Here is a 17093-nt window from a genome sequence, read left to right as displayed (position 1 = left end):
TTTTAGCATTAACGAAAAGGAGAAAACAAAAAGAAAGGAAACAGAGCAAAATGCAGGTCCTGGGTTTGTGAGAGGGTTGCTTGGGCACATATGCTGTGTGCTGTACCCGAGGATGTGGCAGATGGAAAAAATGTGTTTGAGTATAGCCTATACACATTCTCTGTGACATGTATTTACTGTATAAGAGCTGTTATTTAACTTTGCAATTTCTTAATTATTTACCGCCGAATGTAATCTGACATGGAAAAACTGAGGGCCAGCACCATGATATGGGCGAGGACTACATGGGATGTGCACGCATTTGTGTGCACAAGCAGCTCAGCTGAATCCAACATAACTTGTTTCTGAAGCTAAGCAGCGTACATAGATGTAGGCATCTGGATGGTAGACTTGTTCTCACTCAAGGGCATTACCCCTCACATACCAGTAGGACTCATTGGACAGTGGCTTCACATTTTATGTAAATATACCTCTATTTAGGTTGATAACATGACATTGATTCAACCATACCATTTTACTATCAACATTGAAATAAGGTCAAATAAAATATGTCTTATGAAATATGACATTCAACATCATTTCAACCACCCACTTTTTCATCCTGAATACAATTAACGTATACATAGTTCTGACGATCATGTTGAAATTAGAATTCTGTAACAACCTGTTAGTCAGGTTTAGTCAATGTAGTTAAGTTGAAGTTAACCTAATTTCATTGTTTACAACGCTGGTTGAAATTAGATTAAAACAATACTGGTAGATGACTTTTCCCAGTCCAATGTATTTTCCACATCACAATATGTTGAGAAATTACATTGAAACATTGAGTCAACCAGTGTGTACCCAGTGGGATGAGGAGCCTGTCCTCCAATGTGCTTACTCATGATCATTTCAACCTGGGAGATTTTAGTAGAGTTGTTGTGTGAAGGGAGACTGAAAGCACACACGGATGACCTAATGGCTGTTATGCAGGTTGTTACGAATCCCTTTTTCCCAGCAGTCTAGGGGTGATGGTAACGAGACCCGTAACATAACTCATGCAAATTATATTAGTGAAAAAGTAAGTGAGAACGAAAAACCACAGACAACTAAATTACCGTCATACACTCATTATTTGGTAAACACACAGTAAAGGGGAGCAGGAAAAGGGGCTGAGCTGGACCCAAGTAAAGAAACAAATATCCAAAAACACCCCTAAGTTAGACTACCTGTTTCAACAACAGCTAACTAACTAACCAAAAATACAGTGGGTGGCCCGCGCAGTTCTAACTAGTGTTCTTAGACAAAGTATTCCTACGGGTAGTGTATGCCCATGGGCAACTTGTCTTGGTACCCCCTTTTCCCACCATCAAAAAAAAACAGTCAAACACCATAACAAAACAATACTCACAGGGTAACGGACAAAGTGACATGTAGTTGCAAACCACAAGCGATCTAGAGAGAGATTGCATGACAGAGAGATCAAACTCTTGAGAAAACAACTGACAGGGTTTTTAAAACAAGGGCATCTACTTTGTGCATGACACAAGTAATTTTTCCAACAATTGTTTACTGACAGATTATTTCACTAATAATTCACTGTATCACAATTCCAGTGGGTCAGAAGTTTACATACACTAAGTTGACTGTGCCTTTAAACAGCTTGAAAAATTCCAGAAAATTATGTCATGACTTTAGAAGGTTCTGATAGGCTAATTGACATAATTTGAGTCAATTGGAGGTGTACCTGTGGATGTATTTCAACCTGTGGATGTATTTTTTCCTACCTTCAAACTCAGTGCCTCTTAACTTGACATCATGGGAAAATCTAAAGAAATCAGCGAAGACTTCAGAAAAAAAATTGTAGACCTCCACAAGACTGGTTCATCCTTGGTGGCAATTTCCAAATAATACCTACTATTATTCTGACATTTCACATTCTTAAAATAAAGTGGTGATCCTACCTGACCTAAGACAGGTATTGTTTTCTAGGATTAAATGCCAGGAATTGTGAAAAACTGAGTTTAAATGTATTTGGCTAAGGTGTATGTAAACTTCCGACTTCAACTGTATAGCCTGATGTAACTTCTACATTGATGTGCTCCAAAGGCTTTGTGTAACCTGTGAGGGCTCCGAGTAAGATAAGGTTGTGGGAGGAAATGTGATCATTCTGATTACAGTATGGGGTACATTTGAGACAAAAATAATGTTTCTTATTATCTTAGCCAAAGTCAGTGAAACCACTTCAAATAGTCACTATCGCCCACCTCGCTTCTTCCTATAGAATGATGAGATTCCTGTGAAGTTAAAATTATTATGTTCAACATCTTAATATTATCTTTTTAATATTATGTTTTTAATATTATCAACATTATCTTTTGAATGGTAATGTACATTTGAGCTTGTTTGGCTTTGCAATAGTTGAAGTTTTAGAATTCAGATATTTTCTCATGTTATAGCTTCCCCTTGTGATCTGATATTGGGAGTTACAATCTTTTTCAAAATGCCAACATGTTTGGGTTATTATGATTTGAGAAACATGGTTTATCATTCTTCAGGGGACTGTTTGATTTTGTATAAAATTCCCTCTAATTAGAGACGAAAAAAGTGATATTCTTTAGGTTGTATTGGATGTATCAATGTCAACTTTTCTTTTCCTATATTTTCCTAGATCTGACATACCACAAATGGATTTCTTACCTGCAAAAAGAAGCTTGAAATTTCAAAACAAAACCGTGTTTCCAAATTGCACCACAGTATCAGGAGGGTGACAATATACCCCCGTTCATTTGGCAAAGCCATTCCTGGAATATAGTTTGGAAACATAAACCCAAACAATCTGATTTGCTTCAACTGTCAAGTCGGTTCAAAAGTACATTTAATATCCTTCTGACCCCCCTTCCAGTCCCAGTGGAAAGTGAAAATCACTCTACACTTGGCATTGTCATTTTCTCATGCTTTTTAATAGGATGAAAAGCTAAAGGAGCGTGATGACTGATGGTAAAAGATAATTCATTGGAGAACTGGTATGAAGCGTCTTTGAGGAACTACAATATGAGCCTACTGCACATGTATAAATTCTAGCACAACCACAAATGTAATCACAAAACCACACTAACTGCACCCCTCTCCGTCACAAATTGATGGTCCTCTTTCAAAATCTACTTAACATTTGTCAGATTGGCAGAATTCATTATAGATAAGATTGAGAATGTTTGGTTACGTTGTAGTCGAGTACTGTTTTTGAGGTGACTTGTCAATGTGAAATGTAGGGAAATTCATCTTCTCTCAACACCCTCATACCTTCCTTCAAATGTTTGTGTCTCACAAAATAAATTCACTGATGTATGACAATCTATTCCTGCAATCAAGTGTAATCCAGAAATCAAGGGTAAAATGAATTGCATTCAAAAGTGAAGTCAGACCAAAAAGTATTAATTCGGTCAAGCACTTGAGCATTATTTTGAAACACATTTTAATTGAGAAAAAAGTAAAACTTACCTTGTTTGGTTGTCACACAAATGATTCAACCTCTTCAGGAAACTCAGACATTTTTATAGTGAAGTTCACAGACAGACACACCAAGATCATTAAAGATGGAAAAAGCATTCTGCAAGAACTACTTGGCATAAAAAAGCGTACTGTAAGTAAGAGATCCTTCCTTAAGAGGTCTTATAGACGACACAGCAAAACATTCAGCATACTTTTATAATTGTTGGCCCATATAGCGAAACGACAGGTTTTAATTCTCCCTTATTCCTTGAGCCAAATCGGAGATTTGACGAGACAGCCTATAGGGAGGAGGTCAGAGACCTGGCCCGATGGTGTCAGAATAAGACTAAGGAGATGATTGTGGACTACCGGAAAAAGAGGGCCGAGCACGCCCCAATTCTCATCGATGGGGCTGTAGTGGAGCAGGTTGATAGCTTCAAGTTCCTTGGTGTCCACATCACCAACAGAGTAGAATGGTCCAAACACACCAAGACAGTTGTGAAGAGGGCACAACAAAGCCTATTCCCCCTCAGGAAACTAAAAATATTTGGCGTGGGTCCTTAGATCCTCAAAAGGTTCTACAACTGCAACATCGAGAGCATCCTGACGGGTTGCATCCCCGCCTGGTATGGCAACTGCTCGGCCTCTGACCGCAAGGCACTACGAAGGGTAGTGCGTTTGGCCCAGTACATCACTGGGACTAAACTGCCTGCCATCCAGGACCTCTACACCAGGCAGTGTCAGAGGATGACCTTAAAAATAGTCAAATACCCCAGCCACCCCAGTTCTCTCTGCTACCGCATGGCAAGCGGTACCGGAGCGCCAAGTCTAAGACCAAAAGGCTTCCCAACAGTTTTTACCCCAAAGCCATAAGACTCCTGAACAGGTAATCAAATGGCTAACCAGACTTTTTGCATTGTGTCCCGCCCCCCACCCCTCTTTTACGCTGCTACTCTCTGTTTATCATATATGAATAGTCACTTTAACTATACATTCATGTACATACGACCTCATTTAGCCCGACAAACCGGTGCCTGTATATAGCCTCGCTCCTGTTATAGCCTCGCTACTGTTATTTTTCAATGTCTTTTTACTGTTGTTTTTATTTATTTATTTATCTATTGTTCACCAAATACCTATTTTTTACTTAAAAATTGCACTGTTGGTAAGGGCCTGTAAGTAGGCATTTCACCGTAAGGTGAACGCACGTGACAAATACACTTTGATTTAATTTGATCAGTGTGGTGCAAAGTCATCGGGAAAGCAGAAATCATACAGTGAATATGGCAAACACGGCATCGTTATTGGGTAGATGGTTGAACCAAGACTTTTTTTATCGAGTTGCAGCAACACCGTCTGTGAGACAGGTTCAACGAGACAAAACTCTTTGTTACTACTTGTGTATCCAACATGATCTACTGTAGAAGCCTCTTCAACAATAAATTGTACACATTTAAAATATGCCATTACATAAGAAAAGTCAATAGCAGCTGTATAACATGTATTAATACAACGCGCATAAGTGGTAATGGCAACAATATGGAAAACCATAGCTTAACATAAAGTATGGAGTAAAAATTAAGTAAAAATGTATTTAAAAAAAGGCGAATTCTCTGTCATACAGTTAGCACTTGTCTGTACCAATGCAGCTAATTGACCTTCATAAGTTCCTGTAATTGTCTGGTCATCTATTATATTTGAATATTGCTACTGTATCTTTGGAAACCTGAATCATTGTAAAATTGTTAGTTATAGTTCTACGTTAAATGTATACATCATTTAGTCATTATTCATAAAAATCATAACAAAACCTGAATCGCAAAAAAAGAAAAAGTACTTCAATAACATACATAATTTAAAGTGCTATGTCTTGTTCAGAAGTTGGTTCAAGCTGGTCCATCATGTTCAGTAGCGTCTAGACACATAAACATGTACAACAAAAAAGAGGCAAGTTTTTCAGACAGAACCCTTATACAGTGGCTTGCGAAAGTATTCACCCTTGGCATTTTTCCTATTTTGTTGCCTTACAACCTGGAATTAAAATAGATTTTTGTGGGGGTTGTATCATCTGATTTACTCAACATGCCTACCACTTTGAAGATTTTTTATTGTGAAACAAACAAGAAATAAGACAAAAAAAACAGAAAACTTGAGCATGCATAACTATTCACCCCCCCCCACCCCAAAGTCAATACTTTGTAGAGCCACCTTTTGCAGCAATTACAGCTGCAAGTCTCTTGGGGTATGTCTCTATAAGCTTGGCACATCTAGCCACTGGGATTTTTGCCCATTTTTCAAGGCAAAACTTCTCCAGCTCCTTCAAGTTGGATGGGTTCTGCTGGTGTGCAGTGATCTTTAAGTCATACCACATATTCTCAATTGGATTGAGGTCTGGGCTTTGACTAGGCCATTCCAAGACATTTAAATGTTTCCCCTTAAACCACTCAAGTGTTGCTTTAGGTATCTGTACCTTACTTTACTATTTATATTTATACTACTTATATTTTTGACAACTTTTACTTTTACTTCACTACATTCCTAAATAAAAGAATGTACTTTTTACTCCATACATTTTACCTGACACCCAAAAGTACTCGTTACTTTTTGAATGCTTAGCAGGACAGGAAAATGGTCCAATTCACACACTTATCAAGAAAACACATGATCATCCCTTCTGCTTCTGATCTGGACTCACTAAACACAAATGCATCTTTTGTAAATGACAAAAAAATGGTGCCATCTGCTTTGCTTAAAATAAAGTGATACATATCTTTACTTTTACTCAAGTATGACAATTGAGTACTTCTTCCACCACTGCAACTGAGTGATGGGGCTTTTATCAATTACATTTCATTTGGATACTTAAGTATATTTAAAAACAAATAATTTTACTGAAATAGTATTTTACAGGGGGACTTTTACTTGAGTAACTTCATATTAAGGTATCTATACTTTTACTCAAGTATGACAATTGGGTACTTTTAGGTGTTGATGAAAGACTCTGTAGCACCAGTGCTGTTGGAAGAATTTGCAGCTTCTGAAACATTGTAGACATCTGTCAAAGCAAGAGAAGTCAAACAGTTGGTTTGTTATATAAAGCAAGGCAGGGTGATTATTTAACAAAACAAATATTTAAAGAACTGTGATAATTTCAAAATTCATAAAAAATGGTGAGCTTACTCCTCCTTATCCTTCTTCGGATGAAGTTTAATGCACTGGTTGATGATGTTGCCGCGCCACCACTGGTACTCTGGAATGGAAAAAAATTATATACACTCATTGGGCAATCAATATTTGCTGATACAGTAGTAAGTCTTATCAGAGAGATTCAAGTCTATGAGGAAGGCCAAAAACAGCCCATTAAACTCATGGTTTAACTTGGGATATCTGAAATTGCAAAACATGTCTAATTACAAGGATCATCAGTGCACATAGTACACATGTAATTAACATGAATCATTTGAGGTAAATATAGAAGAAATGGTGTGAAGAGATGTACTTACCCTCGTACGGTCAGAGCCTGGGAGGATGGAAGAGAACGTTCCTGCTATAGCTGACCGGATCTGAAAGCACAGGACCATTCAATAAAAAATCACAACACTCTTGCATACAAAGAGGGTATAAACAAAAAATGTATGACTTTTCAAACACATACCTTGCCGTCTAAAAGTGTTCCAAACACCAAAACAAAGAAACCCTTTTTAAGAAAGATTAAAGATTAATGTACATAATACAATGTTGCTAATGTTGTTCAATTTTCATGAAAACAAATGTAGTTGTAAACATGTTGACATTTTACATCAGAACTCATTACTTGCAGCTTTCAGTTGGAAAATAAAAATGAAATAAAGATTTCAGTGTATGGCACTATTATGGAAAATAATGCACCAATGTATTCAGTTTACCTGTAGTGAATTGAAGAGGGCAAATACAATATGGATTCCCTTATTTGTTGGATCAACCATGGTTCCTACTCCCAGTCCCCAGGTAAGGCCAAAGAATGGAGTCAGAATGGCCAGGCACCTGGCAATGACCACAACAGCATTTCTCTCATCTGGCTGGGTAGCATCCCCCACGCCTCTCCTCAGCATTTTGTACAGAACCACAATCAGGATCAAAAAGTTGATGACCACTATGGTCAGTGCAGGGATCACAAAAGCAAGGAGAGCCCTTGTCTTGTCCCAGTTGAGCCAACATGCCTGGTTTTCATTGATGTATCCACCACTTGGAGCTGTTGCTGCCACAGTAATAACAGCAATGATAAGAGGTGCCCCATAGCCTACTGAGAAGCCAATAGCCAGCATAGTTGATTTTGACATATGGGAGAAAACCAAGACTGTCCGATAGAAAAGGAGAAGGCCTGAGATCAGCATCCAAAAGAACAGAGCAAGGTAGAAAAAGTGAATAAAAAACGTAGCTGCAGAACATGCCGGTATAGGTGTTGTGGTCTCTTCGCCTGGGTTTTCAAGGGTATTTTTTGATATTGATGCACCAATAATGAACCAAATGTCAGCAATCAGGAGAGACACAGCGATGTTCACAATGGAGACATGGCGCATGTAAGAGGTGTTGTTTCTGGTCATGGCCTTCCATACACAAGCCTCAATGATGAGACAAATGACTAAGCTACCCATCGATATGCCAACTCCAACATAAGTGATTATATCCAAAGCATCTTGAATCACTTTCGGAATGGAAGATGACATCAAAATGGAGAAGGAGGTCAGATGGTTACAGTGACAGGTGACCTGGCCCTCCTCATTAGACATCACTTTACATCCTGCGTTATCCCATCCTCCAAGGCTGTTAAAAAGGCTGAAGTTCCAGAAAACACACTGAGGATTGTATGTGAGCGACTTGTTCACCTTATCGAAGCTCAATGAGACATTTTTCGTCGTTCCATTCAACTTCACCAGCACTACAAGTCCATTGATGATGTTGTCATTGACACTTTGATTGCTGCCGTTCCTGGCAGGCAGCACATTACTGAGGGAGTAGAACGTTAGAGTGGTGATGGTGAGGTGATTGGAATTAGTCTCTGGAATCTCTATCAACACACTTGAATTTAAGTCTGCCCTGAATGAGTTGTCAAATGTGTCTTGGTTTAACAGAATTAGCTTTGTTGTCACATTAAAGGACTTTGTTGGGAGAGAACCTGCAAAGAATTCCATGGAGCCCAGTAAACTAGAGCTGGTGTTCTTATTTTGGTCGGCATTGAGAAAGGTCCAGGATTGTTTTGCTTCATCAGAAACTAGGACATTCACTGTTTCTAGAATGTTCTGGGGAGTCAATGAGAAATCTGAGTTAGGTCCAAACTTAATGTTAATACTTTTTTAAATTTTTATTTTAAGCAAAACATGCACTTATGCTTATCTCACCACTATCAATAAACTTAAGTGTATTTCATTAGTTTTAGTTTATTTAAAGCATCAACTTATTTTCCAAACTTCATGCATTCAAAGTATACTAAAACCAAGTGAACTGATAAACTGTATATTTTTGTTTCTCTTGCACTGATCTCTACAGTTTATCTGTGCTTGTTATGTTTGTTTTCAACATACCTTTATCTCAGACTGGCTGATGTTCTTTGAAACACTTGCAACAATTCTCAGAATATCAACAATGGTCGAAATAGTTGCACTTGAACTAACGATTTGATCTTTTAGATCGACAGAGGTATTATTAAGTTTTGTTAAAAATTCTTCAACTGTTGCCTCTTTCAAGTCCTGCAGAGGAAGATAGGATTATACTTAGAAAATATACTGTATGTCATACACTTACATTTAGGACATCTAAGAGAGACATGTTTGAAAATAAATAAATATCATAATTGCTTACAAAACTCTCAAATCGTACAAATTAGTTTTCCTTCAAATGGATAACAACAACAGAAAATCATGCTCCAAATTATAAATACAGTTAAGACAACGATTGCTAGGGTTTACCAGTCATGGTAGGTGTTATTAAAAAGTATTACCTGAGATGAGGTTAGTAGCTCATTGATTGCAGTCAAGACACAAGTGTCACTCTGAAGTTTCCAACTTCCACTGCTTCCACTGCTTTCACAAATCGCTGTCTTTCTTCCATCCTCACCTTTATTACATGGTGCCACTGATGTGTCTTTCTCTTGGCCACTACCATATTCCAGATCGTTGCAAATTATAGCTAGAAAACATATTTTTTTTCAGAAATTTGAAACAGCAAATACTATATTCAAAGACAGAAAATACTGTACTTACCTCCTACGAAAATAGTCAATTTTGTAGTCTTTTCATATCCTGTTGGGTCTTTCACTTGGCATGTTAATGTGACAACTTTTGATGATCCATCACAGTTTTGAATTTTATAGTTATATTTAATGCAATTGTCAGGAGTCTCATCTATAAATAATACATGTAAAAAAAAATGTCAGATTGTTATAATGTAGACAACATGGTTTATGCATTAATTTATTTGGTCTCTTGTCATATTGAAAAGGAAGTCTGATTATCAACTAACACTTACTTGTGAGCAATTGTACATTGCCTTCTTTCCACATTAGTTTATAGGGAGTCTGCACACAACACTCCAATGGCTGACCATTCCCCACCACACATTTGGTATTGATTTCTGTATTCGTTTGAATAATGGGAGCATCTTTGATTTCAATTTGACCCGTTTGGTAGAAATAGATTTCGTCACTCTTCAGAGTGCATTCATATTTCCCTGGGATGAAACAATATTGACATTGTTGAGTCAAGAAACAATATCTGGGCAGAACAAATGTATCATCCCTTTGTCTTCTTTAACTTTGGGTGGGTATGCTCTGGGTTTTGAGATTTCAATGTTATAGAAACCAAAATGTAACAGTGATTAAAAAAAGGTCATAAAATTGTCATTACACAATTGATAATATTTAGACTATAGACTCCTGCTTTCCTGCCAGGGTAGTTTAATTGTATAAAAAAAATAAGCGTAAAAAATGCACTCTTCAACTTACCTTCATCCTCAGCAATTACAGTTTTGATACCAAGTTTTGTCTTTTGTGATGCAAAATCATCTGTACTGATGTTGAACCTTCCAGTCGATGTTAAAACTCTTCCCTTTCGTTTCCACTCAACGTTTCTAATAATGCCCATCTTTACATTATCAGGAGGTGGTCCACACTCCAGAGTCATGGTGCCACCAGAGTAAATGGTAGTTGGTTTATAACTTAATACCGTGCTACCTTGGAATAGATTGAGAAATTCGTGGTCAACAGTTTTGTAGACCGATATTTAAAGCATCTTTTTTTTGGTCATAAGAATTTGCAATAATGTGATTTGAGAACGTTTTTAAGGACTTACTGTTATAAATAATATTGAAAGAGCTCATATCAACTTGATAATCAGCTGAAAGTGATGTTGCAAGTCCAGCATTAGCTTTGGTAATTTCAGTGGGGTCTGCAGCTGTGGTCCTAACATCAAAGTTGGCTATAACACTTCCACGGCTGTTAACAGGAACCAAAGAGAGAATACAGAAATAAATACATGTTGAATGGAAACAGCTTACTTCCATAACAACAGTAGATACCTACCTGAAACTTGTCAATGTTGCTGAAATAAACCCTGGCATGTTGTTCCTATACTGGGCCCGGATCTGTGTGAGATAATGATATTGATCATGTAAAACAAAATCGCAATGTTTCCAATGCACTACATGACCAAAAGTATGTGGAAACCTGCTCGTCGAACATCTCATTTCAAAATCATGGGCATTAATATGGAGTTGGTCCCCCTTTTGCTGCTACAACAGCCACTCTTCTGGAAGGCTTTCCACTAGATGTTGGAACATTGCTGTGGGGACTTGATTCCTTTCAGCCACAAGAGCATTAGTGAGGTGATGTTGGGCAATTAGGCCTGGCTCGCAGTTGGCGTTCCAATTCATCCCAAAGGTGTTCGATGGGGTTGAGGTCAGGGCTCTGTTCAGGCCAGTCAAGTTCTTCCACAACGATCTCGACAAACCATTTCTGTATGGACCTCGCTTTGTGCACGGGGGCATTATCAGGCTGAAACAGAAAAGGGCCTTCCCCAAACTGTTGCCACAATGTTGGAAGCACAGAATCATCTAGAATGTCATTGTACGCTGTAGCGTTAAGATTTCCCTTCACTGGAGCTAAGGAGCCTGAACCATGAAAAACAGCCACAGACCATTATTCCTCCTCCACCAAACTTTACAGTTGGAACTATGCATTTGGGCAGGTAGCGTTCTCCTGGCATCCGCCAAACCCAGATTAGTTTGTCGGACTGCCAGATGGTGAAGCGTGATCCATCACTCCAGAGAACGCATTTCCACTGCTCCAGAGTCCAATGGCGGTGAGCTTTACACCACTCCAGCCGATGTTTAGCATTGCGCATGGTGATCTTAGGCTTGTGTGCGGCTGCTCGGCAATGGAAGCCCATTTCATAAAGCTCCCGACAAAAAGTTATTGTGCTGACATTGCTTCCCGAGGCAGTTTGGAACTTGGTTGTGAGGGTTGCAACCAAGGACAGACAATTTTTACGCGCAATGCTCTTCAGCACTGCGGTCCCGTTCTGTGAGCTCGTGTGGCCTACCACTTCGCGGCTGAGCCGTTGTTGCTTCTAGACGTTTTCACTTCACAATAACAGCCATGTTGAAAGCCACTGAGCTCTTTAGTTCTACTGCCAATGTTTCCTATGGAGATTGCATGGCTTGGTTTTATACACCTGTCAGTAATGGGTGTGGTTGAAATAGCCGAATCCACTAATTTGAAGGGGTGTCCACATACTTTTGTATACATAGTGTACATCCGAAGCATTCATAATCATTACACTGAAAATGTACCCTGGCTGGATAATTGTATGAATAGTTATTTAATGCATTTGAGTATTTACTTGGGCCAACAATAGCTTGAGTCATGTACTTACAACTGGTTCAATATCGCCTTTGTACTTTTTGTATTTGTCACTATTTTTATCATTTAGGTCGCTAGTGAAATCTCCAATCATTTTGAAGGACATCGCCAGCAACAGAATATCTGAAACAAAAGAAGAAGAATGACAAACATGCTTAAATGGAATGGAATTGTTGCTACCTATACTGTATATCCTCTTATTCACTCCCCTCCATATGTATTTGGACAGTGAAGTTTTATACTCCAGCCTTTTGGAATTGAAATCAAATGTTTCATATGAGGCAACAGTACAGAATGTGTCCTTTTATTTGAGGGTATTTTCATACATATCTGTTTTACCGTTTAGAAATGAAAGCACATGGCCTCTCGAGTGGCGCAGTGGTCTAAGGCAGTGCTTGCTGTGCCACTAGAGATTTTGGGTTCGAGTCCAGGCTCTGTCACAGCCGGCCGCGACCAGGAGACCCATGGGGTGGCACACAATTGTTCCAGCATCGTCCGGGTTAGGGGAAGGTTTGGCCGGCAGGGATGTCCTTGTCCCATCGCGCACTAGTGACTTCTGTGGCTGGCCGGGCACAGTGCACGCTGAAACGGTCGCCAGGTGTACGGTGTTTCCTCCGACACATTGGTGCGGCTGGCTTCCGGGTTAAGTGGGCATTGTGTCAAGAGGCAGTACGGCTTGGTTGGGTTGTGTTTCGGAGGACGCACAGCTCTTGACCTTCGCCTCTCACGAGTCCGTACGGGAGTTGCAGTGATGAGACTGACTGAACTGAACTGACTGATACCATGAAATTGGGGAGAAAATTGGGTATTTTTTAAAATAAAAAAAATAGATTAAAAAAATAAAGAAATTAAAGCACTTTATGTATCTAGTCCCCACATTTGAGAAAGTCATAAGTATTTGAAAAAATGTACTTATAGTGTAGTAAAGTAGTCACAAGTGTAGTATTTGTTCCCATATTCCTTGCACTCAATGACTAAATCAAGCTTGTGACTCGAACAAACTCATTGAAATCATTTGCATAATGTTTTGTTTGTGTTTCAGATTATATTTTTCCCTATAGGAACTGAATGGTGAATAATGCATTGTGTCATTTTGGAGACCCTTTTATCGTAAGTAAGAATAGAAGATGTCTCTGAACACTTCTACATTCATGTGGATGCTACCATGATTATGGATAATCGTGAATGAATGGTGAATAATGATGACTGAGAAATTAACAGAGGCACAAAGATCATACCCCCAAAATGCTATTGCTCATGCTGAGAGGTTAACATGTTTTGTTGTAGCCACTGTAACCTTCTCACCCGTCAATATTCATGATTGATTCATGATTTTTCATTATCATGGCATAATCAGGATTCATTTTGCAGTGTTCAGAAACATCTTCTATTCTTACACATACCAGTTGGTTTTGCAGTTGTTGTTGTTGTTGTTGTTGGTGCTGGTGCTGTTGTTGTTGGTGCTGGTGCTGTTGTTGTTGGTGCTGGTGGTGTTGGTGGTGGTATTGTTGTTGTTGTTGTTGTTGTTGGTGCTGGTGCTGGTGCTGTTGTTGTTGGTGCTGGTGGTGTTGTTGTTGGTGCTGGTGGTGTTGGTGGTGGTATTGTTGTTGTTGTTGTTGTTGTTGTTGTTGGTGGTGGTGGTGGTGGTGTCGTTTTTGTAGTTGCTGGTGTTGGTTCAGTAGTTACTGTAGTTCCTGTTGGGAGAGACACATGGCGTAGTAGTAAGTGAAAGCTACAGTACAAAACTGTAGGTGAATCACAGAACAACACCTGTGGAGGTTGTTCTCTGTTCTGTTGTGGGCTTAGGTGTTGCAGAGGCTACAGCAACGCGGTAATATACAGTAGTGGCAGACTGTTACATTGTTAGATCTGTTTGGTGAACTATGGTTCACCTACTGGTGAATGTGGTCAGGATTCATCTAGAAGTGTTCAGAAACATCCTCTATTCTTACACACACCAGCAGGTTTTGCAATTGTTGTTGGTGGTGGTGTTATCATAGTTGGTGGTGTTGTTTTTGTACTTAATGCTGTTGTTGATTCAGTGGTTCATGTATTTGTGGGTGCAGTAGAGTCTACAGCAGAGAAGTAACATAGATTGTTAGGTCTGTTTGGTGGAGTCCGCTTTAGACAGGTTTTGTTATACAGAAGTTCATGACATTTACTAGTATCTGTGGTCGGTTGTGTTGTGGGGTCAGCTGTATTGATCTGTTTTATTGTAGCTGCAGGTGTAGTAGAGTCTACCAAGAGAGAAGTAACATAGTGATAAACTAAAGAAGCAGATTAACAGAAACTCATAATGACTCAGAAAGTACTATTTGATAGCCTTCAGATGCACTTAGCCTGGTCAATGTGGTCAGTTCTGTTGTGACAGATAGTGACAACAAAAATGCCATTTTGTTTTGAAATAAAATATGTTAGCCGTCATACTGGTAATTGTGGTCAGTTGTGTTGTGGGGTCAGCTGTAGTACTTTGTCCTGTTGTGGGTGGAGTTGTTGTAGAGTCTACAGAAGGGAAGAAACATGGTGATTGAATGTCAGATCTTTTGGTGGTGAACTTTGCTTCAGACAAGTTTTGTTCTCCAGAACTTGATGAAACTTACTGGTAACTTTGGTCATTTGTTCTGTAATGCTGACCTCAGGTGTCGTAGAGTCTTAACAAGAGAGAAACAGAGATTGTGACAAATGTGTGAGGAACTGAGATTCAGAATAAATTACTTTCAGCAGTTAATGACTGTATTTCCAGGTAACTTTGGTAAATTGTGTTGTGGGGTCAACTGTAGTGGTCTGTTTTGCTGTGGCTGCAGGTGTAGTAAAGTCTACCAAGAGACAAGCAACACAGTGATAGATTGAAGAAGAAACAGATTAATATAAACTCATACTATGTTTAGAATTGTTTTACCAGCCTTTAGAAGCTCTTAGTTAACTGGTCACTAGTGTCAGTTCTGTTGTGACAGATAGTGACACGTTAATGCAACTTTGTTCTGAACTAAAATATATTAGCGTACACTTACTGGTAACTGTGGTCAGTTGTGTTGTGAGGTCAGCTGTAGTACTCTGTTGTGTTGTGGGTGCAGGTGCACTAGAGTCTACAGCAGGGAGGGAACATAGTGATAGAGAAGAAGCAGATTAACAGAAACTCATAACAAACTCAGAAAGTAATATTTGCTTGCCTTCAAAAGCACTTAGCCTGGTCACTGTAGTCAGTTATATTAATCCATGCTTTGTTACTTCTAGGTTAGACTACTGCTATGCTCTACTTTCCGGCTACCCGGATAAAGCACTAAATAAACTTCAGTTAGTGCTAAATACGGCTGCTAGAATCCTGACTAGAACCAAAAACTTTGATCATATTACTCCAGTGCTAGCCTCCCTACACTGGCTTCCTGTTAAGGCAAGGGCTGATTTCAAGGTTTTACTGCTAACCTACAAACCATTACATGGGCTTGCTCCTACCTATCTTTCCGATTTGGTCCTGCCGTACATACCTACACGTACGCTACGGTCACAAGACGCAGAACTCCTAATTGTCCGTAGAATTTCTAAGCAAACAGCTGGAGGCAGGGCTTTCTCCTATAGATCTCAATTTTTATGGAATGGTCTGCCTACCCATGTGAGAGACGCAGACTCGGCCTCAACTTTTAAGTCTTTACTGAAGACTCATCTCTTCAGTGGGTCATATGATTGAGTGTAGTCTGGCCCAGGAGTGTGAATGTGAACGGAAAGGCCACCTTTGCAACGAACCACCCTTGCTGTCTCTGCCTGGCCGGTTCTCCTCTCTCCACTGGGATTCTCTGCCTCTAACCCTATTACAGGGGCTGAGTCACTGGCTTACTGGTGCTCTTTCACGCCATCCCTAGGAGGGGTGCGTCACTTGAGTGAGTTGAGTCACTGACGTGATCTTCCTGTCTGGGTTGGCGCCCCCCCCCCCCCCCTTGGGTTGTGCCATGGCGGAGATCTTTGTGGGCTATACTCGGCCTTGTCTCAGGATGGTAAGTTGGTGTTTGAAGATATCCCTCTAGTGGTGTGGGGGCTGTGCTTTTGCAAAGTGGGTGGGGTTATATCCTTCCTGTTTGGCGCTGTCCGGGGGTATCATCGGATGGGGCCACAGTGTCTCCTGACCCCTCCTGTCTCAGCCTCCAGTATTTATGCTGCAGTAGTTTATGTGTCGGGGGGCTAGGGTCAGTTTGTTATATCTGGAGTACTTCTCCTGTCTTATCCGGTGTCCTGTGTGAATTTAAGTATGCTCTCTCTAATTCTCTCTTTCTCTCTTTCATTTTCTCTCTCGGAGGACCTGAGCCCTAGGACCATGCCTCAGGACTACCTGGCATGATGACTCCTTGCTGTCCCCAGTCCACCTGGCCGTGCTGCTGCTCCAGTTTCAACTGTTCTGCCTGCTGCTATGGAACCCTGACCTGTTCACCAGACGTGCTACCTGTCCCAGACCTGCTGTTTTCAACTCTCTAGAGACAGCAGGAGTGGTAGAGATACTCTTAATGATCGGCTATGAAAAGCCAACTGACATTTACTCCTGAGGTGCTGACTTGCTGCACCCTCGACAACTCCTGTGATTATTATTATTTGACCCTGCTGGTCATTTATGAACATTTGAACATCTTGGCCATGTTCTGTTATAATCTCCACCCGGCACAGCCAGAAGAGGACTGGCCACCCCTCATAGCCTGGTTCCTCTCTAGGTTTCTTCCTAGGTTTTGGCCTTTCTAGGGAGTTT

The 17093-nt window shown here is 39.9% G+C and overlaps 1 protein-coding gene across 2 annotated transcripts in view; it reads right to left on the bottom strand.

Moving 5' to 3' along the window:
- Window positions 1-5560: 5560 nt before the first annotated feature.
- LOC139556388 (adhesion G protein-coupled receptor F4-like) overlaps window positions 5561-17093 on the bottom strand; it is a 14002-nt gene continuing 2469 nt past the window's right edge. Inside the window, exons 5-21 of one of the 2 annotated variants that reach the window (XM_071370298.1) lie at window positions 15376-15450; window positions 14965-15015; window positions 14834-14866; window positions 13768-14058; window positions 12378-12487; window positions 11027-11088; window positions 10797-10939; window positions 10451-10678; window positions 9976-10176; window positions 9711-9851; window positions 9449-9636; window positions 9033-9197; window positions 7377-8750; window positions 7127-7168; window positions 6975-7034; window positions 6652-6721; window positions 5561-6526 (exon numbers count right to left, since the gene is read on the bottom strand). In XM_071370298.1, coding sequence (XP_071226399.1) covers window positions 6453-6526; window positions 6652-6721; window positions 6975-7034; window positions 7127-7168; window positions 7377-8750; window positions 9033-9197; window positions 9449-9636; window positions 9711-9851; window positions 9976-10176; window positions 10451-10678; window positions 10797-10939; window positions 11027-11088; window positions 12378-12487; window positions 13768-14058; window positions 14834-14866; window positions 14965-14980 — 3198 coding nt within the window. In that variant the 5' untranslated portion in view covers window positions 14981-15015; window positions 15376-15450 and the 3' untranslated portion in view covers window positions 5561-6452. Of the gene's footprint in view, window positions 6527-6651; window positions 6722-6974; window positions 7035-7126; window positions 7169-7376; window positions 8751-9032; window positions 9198-9448; window positions 9637-9710; window positions 9852-9975; window positions 10177-10450; window positions 10679-10796; window positions 10940-11026; window positions 11089-12377; window positions 12488-13767; window positions 14059-14791; window positions 14867-14964; window positions 15016-15375; window positions 15451-17093 lie in introns of both variants that reach the window. The other variant, XM_071370297.1, reaches the window with a different exon arrangement.

Source organism: Salvelinus alpinus, chromosome 27, assembly GCF_045679555.1.
Source record: "Salvelinus alpinus chromosome 27, SLU_Salpinus.1, whole genome shotgun sequence".
NCBI lineage: Eukaryota > Metazoa > Chordata > Actinopteri > Salmoniformes > Salmonidae > Salvelinus > Salvelinus alpinus.
Note: the sequence above shows the minus strand (reverse complement) of the source record. Positions and strands in the feature narration are given on the sequence as shown.